Genomic DNA, 24,735 nt, shown 5'->3' on the forward strand with positions numbered 1-24,735 from the left:
TTCAAATCAACTCTTACCAACGATGACAGACAGGGAGAGAAATATTTGGGTTTTGATGTGAACCTATTTATACTTGGCTTTCCAGTTAAACATGGCATCCAATTAAGAAGGGGAATTGTACGTGTTAATTAGGTGCTTAATTGTGGCAGAGCCCCCCTTAATTAGGACCTTGTAATGACAGGTTTTTGACCTGGTCTGAGAGTCAGGCATGCTGGGCGTTCACACCTCAATTCTCCATCACTCATTACCTCAAATTGGTTCTGGCTTCGACCAAATTCACAGCTGGCAGGGCAGCAATTAAAAATCTCCGGTTTTCCCTTTTCTCTGTAATTTACTGATAGAACTTTTTTTTCAGATTTCATCCTTTAGAACATAGAACATAGACCCGTAAATCACAAGAACAGGCCTTCAGCCCATAAGATTGTGCCAAAGCAATTACATTAGTAATCAAATGGCCAACTAAACTAATTCCTTCTGCCCACACAATGCCATAGCCTCCCATTTCCCTCACATTCACGTCAGTCTAAACGTCTCCTAAAAACCCCCAATGTTTCTGCCTCTACCACTACCTCTGGCAGCGCATTCCAGACACCTACCAAACTGTGTAAAACAACTTGCCCCTCACATAAAATCATAAGGCCATAAGGCATAGGAGCAGAATTAGGCCATTCAGCCCATCGAGTCTGCTCCGCCATTCCATCAGGGCTGATCCCATATCCCACTCAAGCCCATACACCAGCTCTCTTGCTATATCCTTTGATGCCCTGACCAATCAGGAAATGATCAACTTCTGCCTTAAATATACCCACAAACTTGGCCTCCACCGCAGTCTGTGGGAGAGCATTCTACAGATTTACTACTCTCTGGCTAAAAACAAAATCCTTCTTACCTCTCTTCTAAAGGGTTCCCCTCAGTTTTGTGGCTGTGCCTTCTAGTTCTGGATGCCCCCCCACCACAAGAAGCATCTCTCCACATCCACCCTATCTAGCCTGATGCACCATCAATAACTCTCTCTGAGACGTGAAGTCGAGATATTGGCTTTTATTGACTGGAAGAAGGAACAAGCAGTAGTTGACCACCACACTACATCCTGGAGACTGAGGGCCGGACTCAGGCCTCAATCGCCTTTATACCGGGGTCTGTGGGAGGAGCCACAGGAGCAGTCAGCAGGGGGCGTGTCCAGACAGGCACATAGTTCACCACATAGTCCTTTCAAGATCCGGTAGATTTCAATGAGATCTAAATACCAGTGAGTATTCCAGTCACATATTCTCCCATCTCACAACTGCTCATTTTCCCATTCTGATTCCCCTTGGCTGTAAAGCTAGCAGGATTCCTGAGCTGTGTCGGGGCGAGTTGTGCCTATCTGAATAGAAAAGGAAGAACTGGCTCAGTCCCTTGAGCCTGTTAGTCAGGAATAGGGTGAGGTCAATCACCTGGGTTCATAATTGAGATAATGTCCTCATATAGAGATAATGGGTTCATAATGCCGAGACTATATAAGGCTTTGGTCAGACTGCATTTGGAGTATTCTGAACAGTTTCAGAACAGTACAGCACAGTGCAGGCCATTCTGCCCATAATGCTGTGCCAACCTTTTTAGCTTACTCTGTTCAGTTTAACCCTCCCTCCTACAAAGCCCTCCATTTTTCTAACATTCATGTGCCTATTTAAGAGTCTCTTAAATACCCCTAATGTATCTGCCTCTACCACTACCCCTGGCCGCACGATCCACACACCCATCACTCTCTGTGTAAACAACCCTCCTCTGCCATCCCCCCTATACTTCCCTCCAATCACCTTAAAATTATTAGCCATTCCTGCCCTGGGAAACAGTCTCTAGCTGTCCACTTGATCTGTGCCTGTTATCATTTTGTACATCTCTATCAAATCACCTGTCATCCTTCTTCATCCCATATCTGTGAAAGGGTGTGCTGGCATGGAGAGGGTCCAGAGGAGGTTCATGAGAAGGATCCCAAGAAGGAAAGGGTTAACATATGAGGAGTGTTTGATGACTCTGGGCCTGTGCTTGCTGGAGAAATTATTTAGAAGAAATCATTTAGAAGAAATGAGGGCTGGGGGATCTCTTTGAAACCTGTCGAATATTGACAGATCTAGACTGAGTAGATAAGTAGAGGATGTTTCGTACAGTGGGAGAGTCTAGGACCAGAGGACGCAGCCTCAGAATAGGAGGACATCCTTTGAAACAGAGATGAGAAGGTATTTCTTTAGCCAGAGAGTGATGAATTGGTGGAATTCATTGCCACAGGCAGCTGTGGAGGCCGTCCATGGGTAAATTTCAAGTGGACGTTGATTGTTTCTTGACTGGTAAGGAGATTAAGGGTTACCTTAATGTGCTGAATGCCTAGTTCTGCTCCTATGCCTTATGATCTTCTTTCTAACTGCTCACCCTCCTCCCGCCATCCCCCCACCCCCCAGCTCTCACAGTTCTACATTCACTCTCTGTCCCAGATGTCCTGACAAATCAGTTCAAAATCTCCCAAACAACACTCACAAGCCACCTTACCAGAATGATGATGTGTCCAGTTCCACTGCAACTTGCACAGAGCTGCTGGGTTAATCTCTTATGGATCCCACCTAACCTAGAAATGATCCCAGTGATCCAGTTACTCCACACATGTAGCCTGAGATTTAACCCACCCTCCTTTACATAGACCAGCTCGCTCATGGCTTCACTGGTAATTCAGGGATTACCATTCGAAGCCAGCTCCAGTGGACTGGGTAGATGATCTTCCACTGCAACCAAGTTCTCACCACCACTTGGACCACTGGACCTGGACTTGTAAGGCTGAGTGATGGAACTGCCCCAGTGCAAATGGCTTTTCCACTTTAACAACTCTCCTGCAGAGGACGTCATCAGGTATGACAGACAACCACCAGCACCATCACATTCAAAGTCAACAACATAGGATCAGATAAGTAGTATTCACAAGGAAAATATAAGTTAAACATGACTTTTACAAGAAAGAACACCAGAAACTGGCCATGTTAGTGCAAAGTGATTGAAGTGTTGCTGAACTAGTGATTAGGTTTGTGCTGGTTGGTTCAGGAACTGAATAACTGAAGGAGGGTAGTTGTTCCTGAACCTGGTGGCGTGGGTTTCAGGTTTCCACCTGGTGTAACCTACTCTCAACACAGTAACAGGTCCTTCCACTGCAACGAGCCCGAGATGCCCAATTACACCCATGTGACCAATTAACCTGGAATTGGGGAGCAAACCAGAGCACCCGGGAGACAGCACAGGGAGAACGTAGAAACTGCTTACATACAGCGGCAGGAATTGAACCTGAGTCAATAGCAAGCGCTAACTACTACACTACTGTGCCTCCCATAGCTGCAATAAAGATGGCACAGCCCAGATGGTGGGGATCTTTGATGATGGATGATGCCTCCCGGAGGCAGAGCGTCCTGTAGCTGCTACCGATGATGGTGTGCCTGTGATCTATTGGGCTCAGTGCACTGAGTGTCTGCCCAATACATCACATCGAGCAGAGATCCTGCTCTTCCACCTAGTTTCTTCGACTCCTATCCCCATCGGTACCTGGAAGTTCATCAGCCACTGCAGGACCAGTGATCTCTGAGGATTCTTTGTTTGCAGTTGAGGGAGCTCAAATGAACAGTCAAGATGACACAGGGCTGTGTTCTGTATCACAGCTCAGGCTTAGTTGTTTTAATAGACTTTTTAGGTTCATTGAATTGAATTGACCTTATTTCTTACATCCTTCACATGAGGAGTAAAAAGCTTTATGACGTCTCCATCTAAATGTGCAATCATAGTAATTTATAATAAATAGAACAGTCAATATAATATGGAATACACTCAAATCAGCGTGAATTCATCGGTCTGATGGCCTGGTGGAAGGAGCTGACCTGGAGTCTGTTGGCCCTGGCTTTTAAGCTTCAGTACTGTTTCCCAGATGGTAGCAGCTGGAATAGATTGTGGTTGGGGTGACTCGGGTCCCCAATGATCCTACAGGCCCTTTTAACACACCTGTCCTTATAACTGTCCTGATTCATGGGAAGTTTACAACTGCAGATGCACTGGGCTGTCCACACCACTCTCTGCAGAGTCCTGCGATTAAGGGAAAAACTGTTCTCATACCAGGCAGTGATGCAGCCAATCACTATGCTCTCAATTGTGTCCCTGTAGAAAGTTCTTGGGATCTGGGGGCCTATACCAAACTTCCTCAACCGTCTGAGGTGAAAGAGGCACTGTTGTGCCTTTTTCACCACACAGCTGGTGTGTACAGACCACATGAGGTCCTCGGTGATGTGGATGCCGAAGAACTTGAAGCTGTTTACCCTCCGAACCGCAGAACCACTGATGTCAATAGGGGTTAGCCAATTTCCATTCCTCCTAAAATCCACAGCCAGCTCCTTTGTTTTTGCAACATCGAAGGAGAGGTTATTTTCTTGACACCACTGTGTCAGAGAGATGACTTCCTAGCAGGGAGTTAGAGGTCTGGGATGTGGGGCAATTGAAGGATAGGCTGGATTCTAAGCCTTCACTCCACATTCAAAGGCCAGCAAAATGGATGCCTTCAGGCTTCTGTACCTCCTACCTGATGGTAACAGTGAGAAAAGGGCATGGCCTGGGTGCTGGAGGTCCTTAATAATGGATGCTGCCTTTCTGAGACACCGCTCCCTGAAGATGTCCTGGGTACTTTGTAGGCTAGCACCCAAGATGGAGCTAACTTGATTTACAACCTTCTGCAGCTTCTTTCAGTCCTGTGCAGTAGCCCCTCCATACCAGACAGTGATGCAGCCCATCAGAAAGCTCTCCATGGTACAACTATAGAAGTTTTTGAGTGTATTTGTTGACATGCCAAATCACTTCAAACTCCTAATAAAGTAGAGTCGCTGTTTTGCCTTCTTTATGACTACATCAGTGTGTTGGAACCAGGTTAGATCCTCAGAGATCTTGACACCCAGGAACTTGAAGCTGCTCACTCTCTCCACTTCTGATCCCTCTATGAGGATTGGTATGTGTTCCTTCGTCTTCCTGAAGTCCACAATCAACTCTTTTGTCTTACTGACATTGAGTGCCAGGTTATTGCTGCAGCACCTTTCCACTAGTTGGCATATCTCACTTCTGTGCGCCCTCTCGTCACAACCTGAGATTCTACCAACAATGGTTGTATCGTCACCAAATTTGTAGATGGTATTTGAGCTATGCCTAGCCACACAGTCATGTGTATATAGATAGTAGAGCAGTGGGCTAAGCACACACCCCTGAGGTGCACCAGTGTTGATCGTCAGCAAAGAGGATATGTTATCACCAACCTGTACAGACTGTGGTCTTCCGGTTAGGAAGTTGAGGATCCAATTACAGAGGGAAGTACAGAGGCCCAGGTTTTGCAATTTCTCAATCAGGATTATGGGAATGATGGTATTAAATGCTGAGCTATAGTCGATGAACAGCATCCTGACGTAGGTGTTTGTGTTGTCCAGGTGGTCTAAAGCCATGTGAAGAGCCATGGATATTGCGTCTGCCATTGACCTATTGTGACGATAGGCAAATTGCAATGGGTCCAGGTCCTTGTTAAGAAAGGAGTGCAGTCTAGTCATAACCAACCTCTCAAGCATTTCATCACTGTTGATGTGAGTGCTACTGGGCAATAGTCGTTAAGGCAGCTCACATTATTCTTCTTTGGCACTAGCATAATTGTTGCCTTTTTGAAGCAAGTGGGAGGTTAAAAATGTCCTTGAATACTGAATTCTTGGCACAAGTTTTCAGAGCCTGACCAGGTACCCCATTAGGATCTTCTGCCTTGTGAGGGTTCACTCTCTCTAAAGACACTCTAGCATCGGCCTCTGAGACAGAGATCACAGGGTCATCAGGTGCAGCAGGGATCTTCACAGCTGTAGTTGTGTTTTCCCTTTCAAAGCATTCATAGAAGGCATTGAGTTCATCTGGTAATGAAGCATTGCTGCCATTCATGCTATTGGGTTTTGCTTTGTAGGAAGTAATGTCTTGCAGTCCCTGCCAGAGTTGCCGTGCATCTGATATCGCCTCCAACCTCATTCGAAATTGTCCCTTCACCCTTGAAATAGCCCTCCGCAAATCATGCCTGGTTTTCCAGCGCAGGCCTGGGTTGCCAGACTTGAATGCCACAGATCTAGCCTTCAGCAGATGACGTACCTCCTGGTTCATCCACGGCTTTTGGTTTGGGAATGTACAGTAAGTCTTTGTAGGCACACACTCATCCACACAGATTTTAATGAAGTCGGTAACAACTGCAGCATACTCATCCCAGATTCAAAATTGAATCTCTGAAGACACAGTCCTGTAGGTGCTCCTGTGCTTCCCTTGTCCAAACCTCCTTGGTTCTCACTACTGGTGCTACGGTCTTCAGTCTGTGCCTCTACTCAGGGAGTAGAAGTACAGCCAGGTGATCAGACTTCCTGAAGTGAGGGCATGGAATGGCACGGTAGGCATTCTTGATGGCAGTGGTCCAGTGCGTTGTTTCATCTGGTATTGCAAGTGATCTGTTGATGGTAATTGCTTAGTGATTTTTTCAGACTGGCCTTGTTGAAATCTCCCAAAACGATGGTGAAGGCATTAGGGTGTGCTGTTTCATGCATGTTGATCCCATTGCTCAGATCATCTGCTTGACATTGGCCTGCTACCAGAATGACCCCAGAGAACTCCTGCTAGATGTTCCAGGTCTGGTGAGCTGAATTGGGACAGCACTGATATATTCGTGCACCAAGAAGAATTGATCAGTGTTTTCCGAAATCAGGGTTCCACATGGGCAGGAGGTTACTGGGGTTGGTGACCCAGTGGGTAGCAGGGTCAGTGACACAGGAGGTACCAGGATCAGTGACGCGGGAGGTACCAGGGTCGGTGACGCAGGAGGTACCAGGATCAGTGACGCGGGAGGTACCAGGGTCGGTGACGCGGGAGGTACCAGGGTCGGTGACGCGGGAGGTACCAGGGTCGGTGACCCAGTAGGTATGCAAGTCGATGAAACCAGAGCCTGAGGCCTAGTGTTCGGGTTGTTACCATGCATGGATCTGGAGCTCAAGCCTGAAGTTTAGGTCCTCATTCAATGTCCTGGGTAGGTATCGAAGTTCAAAGCCTGAAGGTTGATTGGAAGTCCAGATCGAAGCGCAGTGGTCAATCAGACGTCCACTCGAGGCCCAATGGTTGGAGCTCCAAGTCTGCAAGTCCACCGGGGATGTCAAAGGTCCGATGTCTATGAACCTATGAGTCTACTGGAGGCCGAAGGCTGAAGACAGACTGTCCTAGGATTAGAGGACTGTATATGTGGGTGGCTGCTTCCTGTGTTGGTCTGCCAAGCATTGTGGACCTGGAGTTGGAGTATGTTACAGCATTTGAGGACTGTCCACAGCACATCCTTAGGTGTGTAGGTTGTTAACACAAACATAACTTTGTAGATAGGTTATTGCAAGCAGGCTTTTTTTTTCTGAGGTTGGGTAAGACTAAAAGTAGAGGTCATGGGTTAAGGATGAAACGTGAAATGTTTAAGGGGAAAATGAGGGGAAATTTCTTCACTCAGAGGGTAGTGATTGTATGGAATAGGCTGCACAAGTGATGAATTCAGGTTCAATAGCAATATTTAAAAGAAGTTTGGATCAGTATGTGGATCGGAGAGGTATGGAAGGCTGTGATCTGGGTGCAGGTCAATGGGAGTAGGCAGAATAGATTTGGATAGGTATGTGGATGGGAGGGGTATGGAGGGCTATGGTCTACATACAGGTCAATGGGAGTAGGCAGAATAGATTTGGATAGGTATGTGGACAGGAGAGTTATGGAGGGCTGTGGTCCCGGTGCAGGTCGATGGGACTAGGCAGAGTAATAATTTGGCATGGAATAGATAGACTAGATGTCGTGTTCTATGACAAATGATGCATTTTATTTTATGTTTTGATGTACATGTGATAAATAAATCTGAATCTGATTCTGAGAGGAAACAGCAAGGAAAATCTATCCCGTCCACATTTAGTGAGATGAAGGGTGGGAAGGGTCATACTCACCTTTCTTTCTTTCCATTCAGAACTCGGATGCTGAGAGCATATCCAAGACTGACTCTTCCGCTGCATAGCCTCGTGTGCCTGGCTGCCTTTGGATTTGCGCTGCCTGTTGCCATCAGCCTCTTCCCACAGACTTCAGAGGTCAGTAAATACATTTCTCTGTTTTTCATTAGAATGGCTCATTAGCTTATCTGAAAGTGGTCTCCTGACGCTTCATCTGCATGTCTATTGGAGTCGTCTCCCGGGGCAGCATCCTCTATATTGGTGAGACCCAATGCAGACGGGGAGTATGTTTTCCAGCACCTTCGCTCCATCCACAAGAAACAGGATTATCCGGTGGCCAACCATTTAAATTCCACTCTCATACCAACATGCTGGTCCACGTTCTCCTCTACTGCCACTCTCAGGTTGAAGGACACCTCATATTCCACCTGGGTAGTCTCCAACACAACAGCATGAACTTCAATTTCTCTAACTTCAGATAATTTATCTCCTTTCCCCTTTCCTCTTTTTCCACTCCACACCCTAGTTCCCTTCTTACCTCACCTCACCTACCTGATTCCTTCTTCTTTGGCCCTTTACCTCTTCCAGCTTCACACCCAGCTACCTTCCCCTTCACCTGGTCTCACCTATCACCTGCCAGCTTATAAACCTTCCTTTCTCATATTCTGGTTTCTTCGCTCTTCCTTTCCAGTCCTGGTGAAGGGTCTTGGCCCGAAACGTTGAGTTTATTTGCCTCTTTAGACGCTGCCTGACCTTAGTTTCATGTTCTTTAGCTTTATTGACCTCCGATAAGGGGAATAGTTTCCTCTACTCTGAATTATGATTCTCCCACCTTCTCCCAGAAACCTTGGCCAACCCCCGCCTTTACTAGTCAAGAACCTTCCCCGCACATCTCCTTTCCCTCTCCCACTTTAAACCTGCGTCATTTAGTATTTGACATTCCCACCCTGAGGTGAAACTCTGACCATCTCACCCTGCCCTTTCCCCACTCATACCCCGCCTGTGGTAAGCAACACAGTTGTACGCTTTCTCCCTCACCTGGTCTCACCTGTCACCTGCCAGTTTGTACTACTTCCCCTCTCCACACCTGGCGTCTTCCCCCTTCTTTTCCAACCCTAATGAAGAGTCTCAGACCAAACTGTCAAATATTTATTCCTCTCCATGGATGCTGCCTGACCTGACTTTGTGTGTTTTGCTCTGGATATCCAGCATCTCTTGTGTCTGTGTCCAAGCAATAATCTGTCTGTCTTTTTGAAAAGTGTTATTCTGTTTCACAGAATAGTTCATTGTCAGCAGGGCCATTCTAGCATTGAGAATGTCATCCATGAGTACACAGGAGTCCTGAAGTCCTTTCACTTCAATTAATGTCAACTGCTTGCTCCGGAGATGGAGTGTCATTTTCCTGCAGTTCTCCACTAGATAATGTGCCTGTTCAGGAGAGAAGATTGACTGGGAGAAAAATTAGAATTTTCATTGTGTAATTTAAATATATATCATTATATTTAGTCAGTTTCTATTTTAATATTTGAAATTATTTTAAATAATTGTTATATGGTTAACAACTTCTTCCCCTCTGCCATCTGATTTCTGAATGAACATTGAACCCATGAATACTACCTCACTACTTCTTAAAAACTTTTATGTTTTTTTCACTGCTTATTTAACTTAACTATTTTGTATAATTATAGTTAGGTATTATAGTTATGGATATATAATTATAGTAAGTTGTGAGCATGCTTTCTTGGTGACAGAAGCATTGCAATACCGGTGGGCTGCCCCCAGTACACCCAAAGTTCAATGTAAGTTTATGATTGATATTAAGGTATGTCAGTATATACAATCTTGACATTCATTTTCTTGCGGGCATTCACAGTAAATGTCTGCAAGAAAATAAGTGGGTGCCGCGGTAGTGTAACAGCTCACCCGACCATAGAGTAGCATTGGAGCATCGGAGCTCAGAGTTCAAACCCTACATCCTCTGTAAGGAGCTTGTATGTCCCCCTCGTGGAATGTGTGAGTTTTCCCCTGGTGCTCCACACACAGTCCAGAGGTTAACTGGTTATGGTTGGGATATGATTAAATCAGAGCTGTCGGGGACTGCTGGGTAGTGCAGCTCAAAGAGTCGGAAGGGCCCACTCCGCACTGTATTGCTAAATAAATGAATACAAGAAGCACAATAGAAACTCTATACCCAACAGGACAGATGAACATGTGCAAAACAACAAGCTGTGCAGATACAAAACAAAATAAAGGGAAAACTTTCAACAGAATTTGCTTCAAGGCTTAAAAAAATCAACCAAACAGAGCTCAATTGTAAACATATACCAAAGGCAATAAACACTTTTACTATACCCATATTAGTGTATTCTTTGGCATTTATCTCAGGCCAAAATAGATCTAGAACATTTACAAAGAAAAATTGGAACTGAAATGACAAACGCCATGTACACTCGAACACAGTTAAATTAACACTACCTAGGACAGAAGGAGGAAGAGGAATAACAGACATAAAAATTTACACAAGCCCAAAAAAGCTTTTAAGGATATACTTTCATGAACAAAAACAGGATTCAGCACTCCAGGCAAGCATATGCAATTCTGATAAGAAGTACACACCACTAAACTTAAATGAGGGCTCAACTCAGAAAAAGGAAGAAATGATCACTATTGAAGAAAAAGTTAACCAATGGAAGAGCATAACCCTCCATGGAAGACATCCCCACGATCTGAGCAGGCTAGATGTCAAGAATAAAGTGTCAAACGCCTGGCCAGAGTTGGAGACCTCTTCCCAGAAACAGAAGGCTTCCTCGTAGCAATACAGGACCAGGTGGTTAATACAAAAAAGGATCAAAGATGTATGTAGATAAAAGACCAACAAATTCCAAATGATAAATGTAGAAAATGCCAAGAGAAACCAGAAACTATCCAACACATTACAGGATCCTGTAGCAGTTTAACTCAATCTGATTACTTACACAGGCACAAGCACCATTCATCAAAAGCTTGCTTTAAAATACAAACTCATAAAATACACCATGCCTTACTATAAATACAAACCTGATCCAGTTTTAAAGTCAGAATCCTACAAATTATATTACAACAGATCCGTTATTACAGGAAAGACAATCCATAATAACCATCTGGATATAATATTAAAGGAAGAACAAGAAAGAGCAACTTACTGAATAGATCTAGCCATACCAAACACAAAGCATATAGAAATCAATAAGTGAAAAACACCAGAAATATGCTGAATTAAAAGAGGAAATTGAAAGACTTTGGAACATGAACTGGGTATACATTGTCCTGATAGTAATATCTACAACTGGTATCATCCCAAAGTCACTACACAATAACATTAAACAATTAATTCCACATGGTTCCACATGGTAGGCTTATTCAGAAAGTCAGAAGGCATGGGATCCAGGGAAGTTTGGCCAGGTGGATTCAGAATTGGCTTGCCTGCAGAAGGCAAAGGGTCGTGATGGAGGGAGTACATTCAGATTGGAGGGTTGTGACTAGTGGTGTCCCACAAGGATCTGTTCTGGGACCTCTACTTTTTGTGATTTTTATTAATGACCTGGATGTGGGGGTAGAAGGGTGGGTTGGCAAGTTTGCAGATGAGACAAAGGTTGGTGGTGTTGTAGATAGTGTAGGGGATTGTCGAAGATTGCAGAGAGACATTGATAGATGCAGAAGTGGGCTGAGAAGTGGCAGATGGAGTTCAACCCAGAGAAGTGTGAGGTGGTACACTTTGGAAGGACAAACTCCAAGTCAGAGTACAAAGTAAATGGCAGCATACTTGGTCGTGTGGAGGTGCAGAGGGATCTGGGGGTACATGTCCACAGATCCCTGAAAGTTGCCTCACAGGTAGATAGGGTAGTTAAGAAAGCTTTTGGGGTGTTAGCTTTCATAAGTCAAGGGATAGAGTTTAAGAGTCGCGATGTAATGATGCAGCTCTATAAAACTCTGGTTAGGCCACACTTGGATTACTGTGTCCAGTTCTGGTCGTCTCACTATAGGAAGGATGTGGAAGCATTAGAAAGGGTATAGACGAGATTTACCAGGATGCTGCCTGGTTTAGAGAGTATGGATTATGGTCAGAGATTAAGGGAGCTAGGGCTTTACTCTTTGGAGAGAAGGAGGATGAGAGGAGACATGATAGAGGTGTACAAGATATTAAGAGGAATAGACAGAGTGGACAGCCAGCGCCTCTTCCCCAGGGCACCACTGCTCAGTACAAGAGGACATGGCTTTAAGGTAAGGGGAGAGAAGTTCAAGGAGGATGTTAGAGGAAGGTTTTTTACTTAGAGAGTGGTTGGTGCGTGGAATGCACTGCCTGAGTCAGTGGTGGAGGCAGATACACTAGTGAAGTTTAAGAGACTGTTAGACAGGTATATGGAGGAATTCAAGGTGGGGGGTTATATGGGCGGCATGGTTTGAAGGTTGGTACAACATTGTGGGCTGAAGGGCCTGTAATGTGCTGTACTATTCTATGTTCTATGTTCTAATTAGGCCTACACAGAAATGTTTCTGTCAATCTCCAGAAAGCCACAAAAATAATCCAAAAGCTCCTAGCAATTGAGAAGTGAATGTACTTGGCTATGTCCTTACCAGCTTGAGCTGAGAGAAAATTATAGTAATAATAATAAATTAGAGAAGCTTGGACAGGTACATGGATGGTAGGGGTATGGAGGGCTATGGTCCTGGTGCAGGTTGATGGGACTAGCACTTTAAATGGTTTGGCATGGACTAGATGGGTTGAAGGGCCTGCTTCATATTTTTCTATGACTCTTCTGTGACTCTAAATAAGCAGTAAATATCAAGAACATGAGATGAAGACGGTGTTGGTCGTTGATGCAAATGATGCATTTCACTGTATGTTTCAATGTTCCAGAGTACAAGTGACAAATAAAGCCGCAGCATAAGATGAGCAGATTCCATTTTTGTGTGGTGTGAAGGGTGACGAGCACCCATGGAACTGTAATCCATGATAAGAAATGCCGCAGAGTAGGGAAATGACCACAGAGATTCAGAGATAGCACGATGCTATCCACCTAACCTGCTATGGTTCAGTGATAACACGATGCCATCCACCTAACCTGCAGTGGATTTTTGCAGGGCACAATTAACCAGAGCCTCTAATGAAACCCTATTCGCACATTGTTCAGAGAAAAGGTCACTGTCTCCAAGATTACAGCTGTGACACACCACCTGAATGAGCTTTTTGAAAAGACACTGGTATTAATGACCTCTTTCTATTTATTTTGCAAAGATCCTGCTTTTAAATTCTGTGACCAACCTCCAATGGTTCTTGGGTGGCATGGTAGCGTAGCAGTCAGCATAACGCTTTGCAGCACCGGTCAGGGTTCAATACCCACCGCTGTCTGTAAGGAGTTTGTACGTTCTCCCCATGACTGCATGGGTTTCTTCTGGGGAGGCTCCAGTTTCCTCCCACGGTCCAAAGATGTACTGGTTGGTAGATAATTGGTCACTGTTAATTGTCCCATGATTGGGCTACGATTAAATTGGGGGATTTGATGGTGCGGCTCAAAGGGCAGAAGGGCCTATTCCATGCTGTATCTCAATAAATTGTCGCGAGGTGGGGGCAAGGGTGCTGGGAGAGGACCCACAAGCAGGACACAAACACGTCTTTCTTAGGTTCAATACTCTGTGTAGCGTTTATTACTCGCTACACAGAGAACCAGGAAATCAAGGAGGACAAAGAGGAACACGAACCTCGGACTAGGAGACGAGGGACTTGAATCGCCGCGGACCTTGGGCTTGGAAACTGGGAACTTGGATCGCTGCGGCCATGACTTAAACACTGGGAACATGGACCACCGCGGACCTTGCACCTGGAGACTGGGAACATGGACCACCGCGGACCTTGCACCTGGAGACTGGGAACATGGACCACCGCGGACCTTGCACCTGGAGACTGGGAACATGGACCACCGCGGACCTTGCACCTGGAGACTGGGAACATGGACCACCACGGACCTTGCACCTGGAGACTGGGAACTTGGATCACCGCGGACCTTGCACCTGGAGACTGGGAACATGGATCACCGCGGACCTTGCACCTGGAGACTGGGAACTTGGATCACCGCGGACCTTGCACCTGGAGACTGGGAACTTGGATCACCGCGGACCTTGCACCTGGAGACTGGGAACTTGGACCACCGCGGACCTTGCACCTGGAGACTGGGAACTTGGACCACCGCGGACCTTGCACCTGGAGACTGGGAACTTGGATCACCGCGGACCTTGCACCTGGAGACTGGGAACTTGGACCACCGCGGACCTTGCACCTGGAGACTGGGAACTTGGATCACCGCGGACCTTGCACCTGGAGACTGGGAACTTGGACCACCACGGACCTTGCACCTGGAGACTGGGAACATGGGCCACCGCGGACCTTGCACCTGGAGACTGGGAACATGGATCGCCGCGGACCTTGCACCTGGAGACTGGGAACATGGATCGCCGCGGACCTTGCACCTGGAGACTGGGAACTTGGATCGCCGCGGACCTTGCACCTGGAGACTGGGAACTTGGATCACCGCGGACCTTGCACCTGGAGACTGGGAACATGGATCACCGCGGACCTTGCACCTGGAGACTGGGAACATGGACCACCGCGGACCTTGCACCTGGAGACTGGGAACATGGACCACCACGGACCTTGCACCTGGAGACTGGGAACATGGACCACCACGGACCTTGCACCTGGAGACTGGGAACATGGATCGCCGCGGACCTTGCACCTGGAGACTGGGAACTTGGACCACCGCGGACCTTGCACCTGGAGACTGGAAACATGGACCACCGCGGACCTTGCACCTGGAGACTGGGAACATGGGCCACCGCGGACCTTGCACCTGGAGACTGGGAACATGGGCCACCGCGGACCTTGCACCTGGAGACTGGGAACATGGATCGCCGCGGACCTTGCACCTGGAGACTGGGAACTTGGACCACCGCGGACCTTGCACCTGGAGACTGGGAACATGGACCACCGCGGACCTTGCACCTGGAGACTGGGAACATGGACCACCGCGGACCTTGCACCTGGAGACTGGGAACATGGACCACCGCGGACCTTGCACCTGGAGACTGGGAACTTGGACCACCACGGACCTTGCACCTGGAGACTGGGAACATGGACCACCGCGGACCTTGCACCTGGAGACTGGGAACTTGGACCACCGCGGACCTTGCACCTGGAGACTGGGAACTTGGATCACCGCGGACCTTGCACCTGGAGACTGGGAACATGGGCCACCGCGGACCTTGCACCTGGAGACTGGGAACATGGGCCACCGCGGACCTTGCACCTGGAGACTGGGAACATGGATCGCCGCGGACCTTGCCCCTGGAGACTGGGAACTTGGACCACCGCGGACCTTGCACCTGGAGACTGGGAACATGGATCGCCGCGGACCTTGCACCTGGAGACTGGGAACATGGGCCACCGCGGACCTTGCACCTGGAGACTGGGAACATGGATCGCCGCGGACCTTGCACCTGGAGACTGGGAACTTGGACCACCGCGGACCTTGCACCTGGAGACTGGGAACTTGGACCACCGCGGACCTTGCACCTGGAGACTGGGAACTTGGACCACCGCGGACCTTGCACCTGGAGACTGGGAACTTGGACCACCGCGGACCTTGCACCTGGAGACTGGGAACTTGGACCACCGCGGACCTTGCACCTGGAGACTGGGAACTTGGACCACCGCGGACCTTGCACCTGGAGACTGGGAACATGGATCGCCGCGGACCTTGCACCTGGAGACTGGGAACTTGGACCACCGCGGACCTTGCACCTGGAGACTGGGAACATGGACCACCGCGGACCTTGCACCTGGAGACTGGGAACTTGGACCACCGCGGACCTTGCACCTGGAGACTGGGAACATGGATCGCCGCGGACCTTGCACCTGGAGACTGGGAACTTGGATCACCGCGGACCTTGCACCTGGAGACTGGGAACTTGGATCGCCGCGGACCTTGCACCTGGAGACTGGGAACTTGGACCACCGCGGACCTTGCACCTGGAGACTGGGAACATGGACTACCGCGGACCTTGCACCTGGAGACTGGGAACATGGACCACCGCGGACCTTGCACCTGGAGACTGGGAACTTGGACCACCACGGACCTTGGACTTGGAGACTGGGACCTTGAATCGCCGCAGCCAGAATAAGGACACCTGGGTCGCCGCAGCCAGAACGTGGATACCCAAACACAGGACAGGAACAGCCTTCAACTCAGGCACCGAGCTGGGACTCTTCTTCGAGGGATAGACATGGACACTGGGCATGACATCGAGCCAGGACTCTGCCTTCAACTCACCCCTGGCAGTTTGACCTTGCCCGGACCCACTCTGGCGAAGGAAGGCGAATGGCCAGCACTCCGATGCGGGCTGGATAACTCTGGCTTGTGGTAGCGACGGTGACTTGCTAAGGCTTCTTAACACTCTCTCCCCGAATGGCTAAAGCCAGGGGCTTATAAGCTGCCGGTACGGGTCAAGGGTAGATTACCTTAATAGCCAAGCTCAAGGGACACGTGGAACAGAATTAGAAGGGAACAAGGAGTCAATGGTCCAGATCATAATGCAACTTAACTAAATTTAAAGGGGAACCGATCCGGACCATAACATAAATAAATAATTTGATAAAAAGTAAGATCCAGGTTCAATTCCCACTACTGTCAATAAAGAGTTTGTACGTCTCTCCTTGACTAATCGGTGTTCCTCCAGGTGCTACGGTTTCCTCCCACATTCCAAAGATGTACGGGTTAAGATTAGTATGTGTGGGCATGCTATATTGAGGTTGGAAGCCTGGGGACACTTGTGGGATGCTCCCAGCACATCCTCAGGCTGTGTTGGTTGTTAATACAAGATGACATATTTCACTGTAAGTTTTGGTACTGCAAAACTTTTTATTTTATCCATTATTGCTATAAGTTTGATCAACATGGTCCCTGTTCATCAATTGACCAACCAGTCGACACTGATAACCAGCGACTGAACTGTACCAATGGAAGTCTCTGCTGCAGTATTTCCTGCAATTGCACTTGTCTCTCCATCACTCTGATCCAACTCACAGCCTGGAGTTTCTGGATCCTGAGCTACAAGTTTTACTCACATCACTTGGGCAATTTAAATAAAGAATAATGTGAGCTAGTCACAGGCAGATCACGGTATAGAACTAAGATCTGTTTGTGCCGAGGAAGGGCATGTTGGTGAGAAACGCATACAAAATGCTGGAGGAACTCAACTAGTCAGGCAGCATCCGTGGAGGGGAATAAACATTCAGCGTTCAGGGTTGCTTATAGGTTATGATGTCAATATGGGTGCCTATGAGGAAGTCAGGGGTTCATAATTTCTCTTCCCCCTTACTTTCCAGTACTGATAAAGGATTTCGGCCCAAATTGTCAACTGTTCATTCCTCTCTATAGATGCTACCTGACCTGCTGAGTTCCTCCAGCGTATAGTGTTTGTTGCTCGGGATTTCCAGCATCTACACAATAACTAGCATGAATGCAACTTAATTCAGTTTCTCTCTCCGCAGATGCTGCCTGACCTGTTGAGTCACACAGAACATAGAACAGTACAGCAGAGGAAAAGGCCATTCAGCCCACAATGCTGTGAAAACTAATGTGTTAAGTTGTGGCAGATGAATGTGCATGAAATGGAAAGATGTGGATATTGTGTAGGCAGAAGGGATTAGTTTAGTTGGCCATCTGATTACTAATTTAATTGGTTTGGCACAACATTGTAGGCCAAAGGGCCTGTTTCTGTGCTGTACTGTTCTATGTTCTGTAATACAGAGGTATAACAGAAATCATGAAGGACTTTCTTCTGGGCAAAGCAAAATAAAATCAACACTAACAAAGTAGTAGAGGATGAATTTCTATAATGTATGTTGAGATTGGGTAACAGGGAGGATGGAATACATCTCTGCCAAAGGAGCACCTCACCAGCATCATTTTTCAGTTGTATAATATCAACTCTCACCTCCTTTTTACTCTTTATATAACTGCAAATATTTTATATTTGTAGTTGCTTTATATTTTGTGGCCTCCGTCAGTCGCGGTCGACCATGGGTACTGCAGCTCTGGTAGTCACAGAGAGTGGCTTCTCCAGGGCGCAAGCCAGGTTAGAGTTGATATGGAGATCGGTCTGTTGCCCATGCAGTGGGACCCCCCCTCCCCATGCTGACGACGGGTCCAAAGGAACGACGAGAGTCGATACAGTTTGGTGCCGGCGGCATCGCAGGAGTTGCCTTCGGGACTCCAACTCCGGGTTTTTCCTCGGGGTTTACTCCCAAAGCCTTTCCGCCTTTCCCGTGAGCGGGTACAGCCGCAAGGCAGTGGAGGTTTGAAATCGGAGTTTTCCCTCTCCTAGATGAGCTACCATCCGTGGTTAACAAACCCATCTGCCCGGAGCAACTGGTTTTAAGGCACCAGTGGTCCGCCTTTGCCCCTTCTCCTGTCAGTGAGAACAGCTCTGCCGTCATAAGAACTGTGCCACACGTGAAGGCCAGGAGTTGGACTGGGTTGTCAGAGACTGTTTGAGACGCACGCCATGAAGAGCATTTGTTTAGCAGTGGGAGCTCGTCCCCACCACCACCACCCTTCGGCTATGACTACCCTTGGAGCCTGCTTTATATTATTGGCTAGTTTGCCCTCATATTTCATCTTATAGCTTTTTTTTGTTGGATTTTAAAAGCTTCCCAATCATCCAACTTCCCACTCACTGTTGCTGCCTTTTATGCCCTTTCCTTGGCTTTTATCCAGTCCTTAACTTCCCTTGTCAGCCACGGTTACCTACACCAGCAACTTGAGAGCAACTTCTTCTGTGGCTCATATCTGTCCTTGCGCCTTGTGAAGGACAGATTCCCAGAAACCAGCCATCTTTGCTCTGCTGTCATCCCTGCCAGTGTCCCTCTCCAACCCACCTGGGCAAGCTCCTCTCTCATGCCTCGTAATCCCCTTTATTCCATTGCTTTATTGATACATCTGAGTTATGCTTCTCCCTCTCAAACTGCAGTATGAATTCAGTCACATTATGGTCACTGCCTCCTAAGAGTTCCTTTACATAGGCTCCCTAATAAGATCCGGGTTATTATACAGCAGCCAATCTAAGATAGCTTTTCCTCGAGGAGGCTCAAGCATGAGCTGCCCTAAAAAGCCATATCGTAGGCATTCAACAAATTACTTTCCTTTTGATCTGACACCAACCTGATTTTCCCAACCCTTTGCATATTGAAGTCCCCCATTACAATTGTGTCATTATGCTTATTTCATGCCTTTTCCAGCTCCCTTTGTAATCTGAGCCCAACATCTTGGCTACTATTTGGAGGCCTATATAAGATTCCCACAATGGGTTTTTTACCCGTGCAATTTCTTAATTCCACCCACAAAGATCCAACATTTTCTGACCCTATGTCACCTCTTTCTAAATATGTAATTCCATCTCTTACCAACAGAGCCACACCACTGCCTGTGTCTTCCTGCCTGTCCTTTCGATACAAAGTTTATCCTTTGATGTTGAGCTCCCAACTATTGCCTTCTTTCAGCCACGACTCAGTGATGCCCACGACATCATACCGATGTTGCACCATGAGTTTGTCCACCTTATTCTGAATGCTACAAGCATTTAAATTCAGCACCTTCACTCCTGCAGTCTTTGCCCTTTTGAATGGTGCCTCTGTGGTACAATCTAACTCTTTGTCTGTATTTGTACCCAATCATTGGCTTGTCCTTCCTTACATTCATGTTACACCCATCATCTACTTGTAAACCTGCTGGCTCATCCTCAGCTCTATCATACTGGTTCCCATTCTCCTGCCATATTATGTCAAACTACTCCCAACAGTTCTAGTAAACCTGCCCAGAAGAATATTGGTCCTCCTCAGATTCAATTGCAACCCGTCCCCTTTGTACAGGTCCCAGCTGCCCCAGAGAGGTCCCAATTATCCAGAAATCTGAATCCCTGCCCTCTTCTCCAGTTCTTCATCTACGCATTTATCTGCCACCTCACTCTATTCCTGTCCTCACTGTTGCGAGGTACAGGCAGCAATCCTAAGATTTCTATCTTTGAGGTCATGCTTCTCATCTTCCTTCCTAACTCCCTGTATTCTGTTATCAAGATCTCCTCCCTTTTTCTACCTATATCATTAGTGCCAATACATACCATGACTTCTGGCTGCTCTCCCTCCATTTTCACGACATTGTGGACATATTCAGAAACATCGTGTATCCTGGCACCCAGGAAGCAAACCACCATGCATGTCTCCTTTTCACATCCACAGAATCGCATATCTGCCCTCCTGAGTATAGGGTCCCCTATTATTGCTGCCATCCTCTTCAGTTCCCAACCCTTTTGAGCCACAGGGCCAGATGAAGTGCCAGAGGCACAGTGGCTGTTGCTTCCGCAAGTTAGATTATTTCCCCCCCCCCTCAACAGTACTCAAAATGGAGTACTTATTGTTGAGGGAATGGCCACAGGGGTGCTATCCACTATCTGACATTCTCCCCTCTCCTAACAGTCACCCATTTATCTGTCTCCTGCAGCCTTGGAGTGACTACCTTCCTGTAGCTCCTGTCTATCACTGCCTCACTTTCCCTAACACGTTCCCTAATATGGTCTCCAAGAGGCTGCATCTCGATACACCTTGTGTGGATGTGACCATCAAGGAGGCTGGAAGTCTCCTGGAAATCCCACATCTGACATCCAGAGCAGACATACCCCTATTCTCTCAAGATTTAAATAAGAATTAAGGAAAGAGTTTACCTACTTACCTTGGCTCCGCCTGTTCTCGCTGAAGCCGTTGAGCCAAAGCCTTACTACTCTGCCTCAGACTACTCGGATGCTGACTGCTACCCCAATGACCACTCCACTAGGTGGTAACTCTCTTTTATAGAGACTGGATTTTTAAAGCTCTTTGCTGTATCTGCACAGGAAAGCTCCTGTTGCATCTATGCAGTACTCAAATCAATGACTCCCATCGAAAAACTTCCTTCTTTTTAAAGCTCTTCGCTGGACCTGCACGGAAACATTTCTTTTGCATTTGCACAGTACTCCAATCAATGTAACACCTTCCCTCTGCTGGCCTACAGGTCACCCTTGGGCAAGGTGTAGCGCCTACTTAGCATCCTCTCCAACCAACCCCCCAGATCAGCTGGTGCGTATCACATGTCCTGGTTATGTGACCACTGACACCAGGCAGACAATCTGTGAAGAGTATTGATAATTGCTGGGGTCACCCGCCGTGTAAAGACACTGCCCAGAAGGCAATGGCAAACCACTTCTGCCAGGAACAATCATGAACACTGGAAGGACCATGATCACCCATGTCAGACAACACGAACAATGTTGAGATTAATTAATAGGTGACTAGATGCTGGAATTGAGAGCAAATATAATCTTTTGGGAACATTCAGCGAGTTAGCAAGCATCTATGGAGGCAGATAAGTATTCAACATTTTGGGTCCAGAGCCTGTATCTGGGCCAGTGAATCAAATTGCTCTACCAGACTCCAATACAGCATGTAAGCTCAGACCTTCAGCTCCGAACTACAGAAATCCTTCAGCTATGATTCAGAGATGGCCACAACGTCATAGCTGACAACCTGTAATAGCACAAGATCATACACCATATTTCCTATACTCCACACTTTGAGTGCTGTATTTGCTACCCTTAATGATTCTGCATCCCTAATGCACTGATACTCACCCTGCTGGCTGCAATCTACTCCTCTGCCTGCCCTTCCAGACAGTTTGACTGCATGCTATCTTTACTTATTTACCGTCCATCCTATCCTGAGCCCCTTCACTCCAGTTCTCATTCCCCCTGTCAAATTAGTTTAAACCCACCCAACAACTCTAACAAACCTGCCCATGAGAATATTGGTCCCCTTGGGTTCAGGTGCAACCCGTAACTTTTGTACAGGACATACCTCCCCTCGAAGAGATCCCATGATCCAAAAACCTGAGGCCCTGCCCCCTGCACCAGCTTCTCAGCCATGCATTTACCTGCCAGGTCATCCTGTTTCTACCTTCACTGGTGCATGGCACAGGCAGCAATCCAGAAATTACTTCCTTGGAGGACCTGCTTCTCAGCTTTCTGCCTAGCTCTCTAAATTCTCTCTTCAGGACCTCTTTGCTTTTCCTTCCAATGTCATTGGTACCAATATGTACCAAGACATTTGGCTGCTCTCCCTCCCCCTCCAAAATGTTGTGGATGATAAAGACCAATTTGAAAAACACAACAAATATAAATACATAAGGTAGTTTAAATACATATATTGATTGTATATCCATAAAGTGACACTAGGTACAGAAGAGTCTACAGGAAATGATAAAGTAGTGGTGGTTGGGGATGTGGTAAAAGGTGGGTTTGTGGGTGCAGGTGTTGATCTGTCTTACTGCTTGTAGAAAGTAACTGTTTTTGAGTCTGGTGGTTGTGATGTGGATGCTGTTTAGCCTCTTCCCCGATGGGAGTGGACAAACAGTGCATGAGCAGGGCGTGTAGGATCCTTCACGATGTTCCTGGTCCTTTTCCGGCACTTTTCTGTATACAAATACAGTGCAAAAGTCTTAGGAACCTGAGACTTATATATTTTTTTAATTTTAGAACTTTATCTTTTGTCTTCTGCATTTGTGTCAGTAGAAAAGAGGACATTTTAGATTTCCAAACATTAATTTTCCAAAAAAATTAAATGTTACAGAGAATTTTTTGCATTTCATTAAATAAAGTAATTTAGACTTTTCAAATAGAAACTTGAGTACAAAAGCGAGTGAGACCAGCCAGCCTGCAGAGCTGTGGCAAGCTCTCCAAGATGCTTAGAATAACCTACCAGCCGATTTTCTTAAAACTCATGACAATGTACCTAAGAGATTGATGCATTTTAAAAGACAAACTGTGGTTACACCAAAACCTGATTTGGTTTAGTTTTTTTTTACTGTTTACTGCTCTTTATCGTAAATTTTTGAAACTTGGAAAATTTTCATTGTATTTGAAAGCATCTTTGCTTTACAGAATTTATTTTACATGTTTCTAAGACTTGCACAGAACTGTATACGTCTTTAATGGCAGGTAGGCTGGACAATTACAGGACAATTTACAGTTACCTACTAACCCAGTAAATATAACATAACGAAATTATACCACTATCAGTATGAAATGTTGTAAGACAACAGCAGGGATTCTTTGCTCGTACGATTTTGTATAATTAATGCTTAATTTATGACTTTTTTTGCTTCTAAATGTTGAGCCCCTAATACCAAGTGCCTGTGATACTGCTGCAGAGTTTCACATTACACCTCTGCAAATGAATACTTATGCATATGGAAATAAACTCAACTTGTCAGCATACTGCTGACAACAGTAACAAGTGTAGTTATACAGTATATTAGAAAGTTAAATTAAATAAGTTGTCCAAAAAGAGGAAAAGAAGTAGTGAGGTGGTGTATAGGGGTCCAGTGCCCATTCAACAATCAGAAGGCAGAGGGGAAGAAGGCGTTCTGAAATTGTTATGTTTATCTTCAGGCTCCTGTACCTTCTCCTTGATGGTAGCAATGAGAAGAGGACTTGTTCCGGATAATGGAGGTCCTTATTGATGGATGATGTCTTTCTGAGGCACCACCTCTTGAAGATGTCCTCGATGACGGAGAAATCTGGCTAATCAGCAGCACCTAATCACCTCCAATAATCCAACAATGCCTCCCAAGCCTGTGACTTCTCCCACAAAAGGCAATTAAGAGGCATCAGTCAATAATCTGGGACATGCCCTCTTCTCATTGCTACCATCAGGGAGGAGGCACAGGAGCCTGAAGACACACATTCAAGGTTTTAGGAACAGCTTCTGTGCCTCTGCCGTCAGATTTCTGAATGACCTATGAACACTACCTCACCATTGGCCACTTACTGTTACAACAAAACAACAAATTTACCGACATAGAGTACCATGCAAAGTCTTAGGCACGTATATATAACTAGGATGCCCAAGACTTCTGCACAGTAATGTGCTGTATTAATCTTACGTAATGAACTGTACTGCTGCTACAAAAAGAACATTAATGACATACGCGTGTGATGATAAACCTGATTCTGATACAGGTCTCTATTGTGGACTGAGGCAGGGAGAGGGGAATCATTGTTGGCAAAAGGGGAAGGGGGGGAGGGAGCGGGAAGCATCAGAGAGACATTCTGTAATGATCAATAAACCAATTGCTTGGAATCAAGTTACCTTGCCAGGTTTCTCAGGGTTGGGTGTGTCTGCACCTGTGCGACTTCCCCGCCCCGGCACTCCTTCTCTGCTACCTGTCCCATACCCGCCATGCAGCCCTCCACCCTCACCATTCCCAACGCCTTTTCCTCCTGCCAGATTTACAAACGTGCTCTCCATGTTGGCAAATGCAGTATTGTGCCAAAGTCTTGGGCACCCTGGCAATATACTGAATGTGCCTGCGTATGTCACTGATACTAAACCTGTTTCTGATCCTGATTCTGGATTGGATGTTTAAAGGGTTTTGCTGTTTAGTTATGGTATCTCTGTTGGACGCAGGCAAGTGGCAGGAAGATGGTGCACTGGTGTTGGATGCTGAAGGGGGGCATAATGAGCCAGGGTTGATGTACAATAATGGGATCGGTTCTGTTTCAGATGTATGAGAAACGTTGAGATACTGGAGTAGGT

The 24,735-nt window shown here is 46.6% G+C and overlaps 1 protein-coding gene across 8 annotated transcripts in view; it reads left to right on the forward strand.

Moving 5' to 3' along the window:
- The window catches only part of sfxn5b (sideroflexin 5b), a 282,969-nt gene that overhangs the window by 168,034 nt on the left and 90,200 nt on the right, over nt 1–24,735 (forward strand). For 6 of the 8 annotated variants that reach the window (XR_009511397.1, XR_009511396.1, XM_059965824.1 and 3 more), the window contains one exon: nt 8,042–8,159. Coding sequence is in view for 5 of the 8 variants with exons in the window: in XM_059965824.1 (XP_059821807.1) it covers nt 8,042–8,159 (118 nt within the window). In the remaining 3 variants the exon portion in view is untranslated. Of the gene's footprint in view, nt 1–8,041; nt 8,160–9,298; nt 9,452–24,735 lie in introns of those variants that run through there. The other 2 variants (XR_009511398.1, XM_059965826.1) reach the window with 2 other exon arrangements.

This window comes from Hypanus sabinus, chromosome 3 (assembly GCF_030144855.1).
Source record: "Hypanus sabinus isolate sHypSab1 chromosome 3, sHypSab1.hap1, whole genome shotgun sequence".
Taxonomy (NCBI): domain Eukaryota; kingdom Metazoa; phylum Chordata; class Chondrichthyes; order Myliobatiformes; family Dasyatidae; genus Hypanus; species Hypanus sabinus.